Source organism: Meleagris gallopavo, chromosome 11, assembly GCF_000146605.3.
Source record: "Meleagris gallopavo isolate NT-WF06-2002-E0010 breed Aviagen turkey brand Nicholas breeding stock chromosome 11, Turkey_5.1, whole genome shotgun sequence".
Taxonomy (NCBI): Eukaryota; Metazoa; Chordata; class Aves; order Galliformes; family Phasianidae; genus Meleagris; species Meleagris gallopavo.
Genome location: NC_015021.2, coordinates 22,306,846 through 22,307,811, shown reverse-complemented (window position 1 = coordinate 22,307,811; position 966 = coordinate 22,306,846). Strand labels below are relative to the sequence as shown.

Sequence of the window (966 nt, the reverse complement as noted above, 5' to 3'; positions counted from 1 at the left end):
CGCATCGCGCCTTGCGGGGCGGGGGCACGGAAAGTTCCTCCGTGGGCTCCCGTGGGCTCGGAGATGGTGTAACGAGGGGGTAGCGGGCAGAGGAGGGTGGAGGCGTGGGATTAGGGCGAGTGACGCCGTTTGCGGCTCTCATTGTCGGGGCTTTGTTGGCTAAATCCCGTGAAAGCGGCACTTTTTTGTTGACACCTTCGGTGGGATGCCAATAAATTATTCAAAATTGTTGAACTCGCGCCCGCGTATCGATTCTTCCTTTGACCTCCGCGGGGATGACTTTAAAGAGAGGGAGCACCGATTGCCCGTCGGGGGTCCTTTCGCTCCTGTTCACCCCAAAGCTTGCGTTTCCCACTGCGGGGATGGGGTTGTTTGTTTCTTTTTTATTTTTCCCCCCCCAGGAAAGCGGTGTGTTTTGCCTCAGACTCGTGCAAAATTCGTTACGGGACTGGAATCCCGCGTGGAAATTCGCGGGTGGGAGAGTTTTGTTCCGTTGGGAGACCACAGCTGCGGTGTCTGGATGCCCCAGAGCCGTGCGAGGGGCTCTGGGGCACCCAGGCACCAGCCAAAGCTCCCCGATCCCCACGCGTGTCCCGCACCCCGCGCAGCGCATCCATTCGCTCGGCGCTCCGCAGCACTGCCTGGCGCCATCGATGCGCTCGGCACTCTCTCGCCTCTGCCTGCCCGCCTCCCTCCGGGAAGCCTCTGCGCTCAAAACCTCGGCCCTGAGGCCTCAGCTCGGCTGTTGGAGGCTGAGGTAAAGCTGGGGGGAGGACGGATGGGCTCTTTATAGAGGGGGGTGTTCCGGGTGGCTGAAGGGTCTCGGGGTGCTGGGAGGGGGCGGGGGTAGGCCTCAGGCCTGCCGTTAGGCCTCAGGCCTGCCGTTGCCATGGCGACGCTGCGGCCTGGCCTGGGGCAGGGCCTTGGGGCCTGGATCTTTCTCCCATAGAGCGGTCAGGCTTTTTT

General features: G+C 62.4%; 2 protein-coding genes across 5 annotated transcripts in view; one reads left to right on the top strand and one right to left on the bottom strand.

The window, feature by feature from the left end:
- SHOX2 (short stature homeobox 2) overlaps positions 1 to 142 on the bottom strand; it is a 5,874-nt gene extending 5,732 nt beyond the window's left edge. Inside the window, 1 exon segment of the mRNA XM_019618882.2 lies at positions 11 to 142. Within this exon segment, the coding sequence (XP_019474427.2) occupies positions 11 to 142 (132 nt within the window).
- Positions 143 to 585: 443 nt separating this feature from the next.
- RSRC1 (arginine and serine rich coiled-coil 1) overlaps positions 586 to 966 on the top strand; it is a 112,220-nt gene continuing 111,839 nt past the window's right edge. For 3 of the 4 annotated variants that reach the window (XM_019619204.2, XM_019619202.2, XM_010717090.3), the window contains exon 1: positions 639 to 757. In XM_019619204.2, coding sequence (XP_019474749.1) covers positions 654 to 757 — 104 coding nt within the window. In that variant the 5' untranslated portion in view covers positions 639 to 653. Of the gene's footprint in view, positions 758 to 966 lie in introns of all 4 variants that reach the window. The other variant, XM_031555020.1, reaches the window with a different exon arrangement.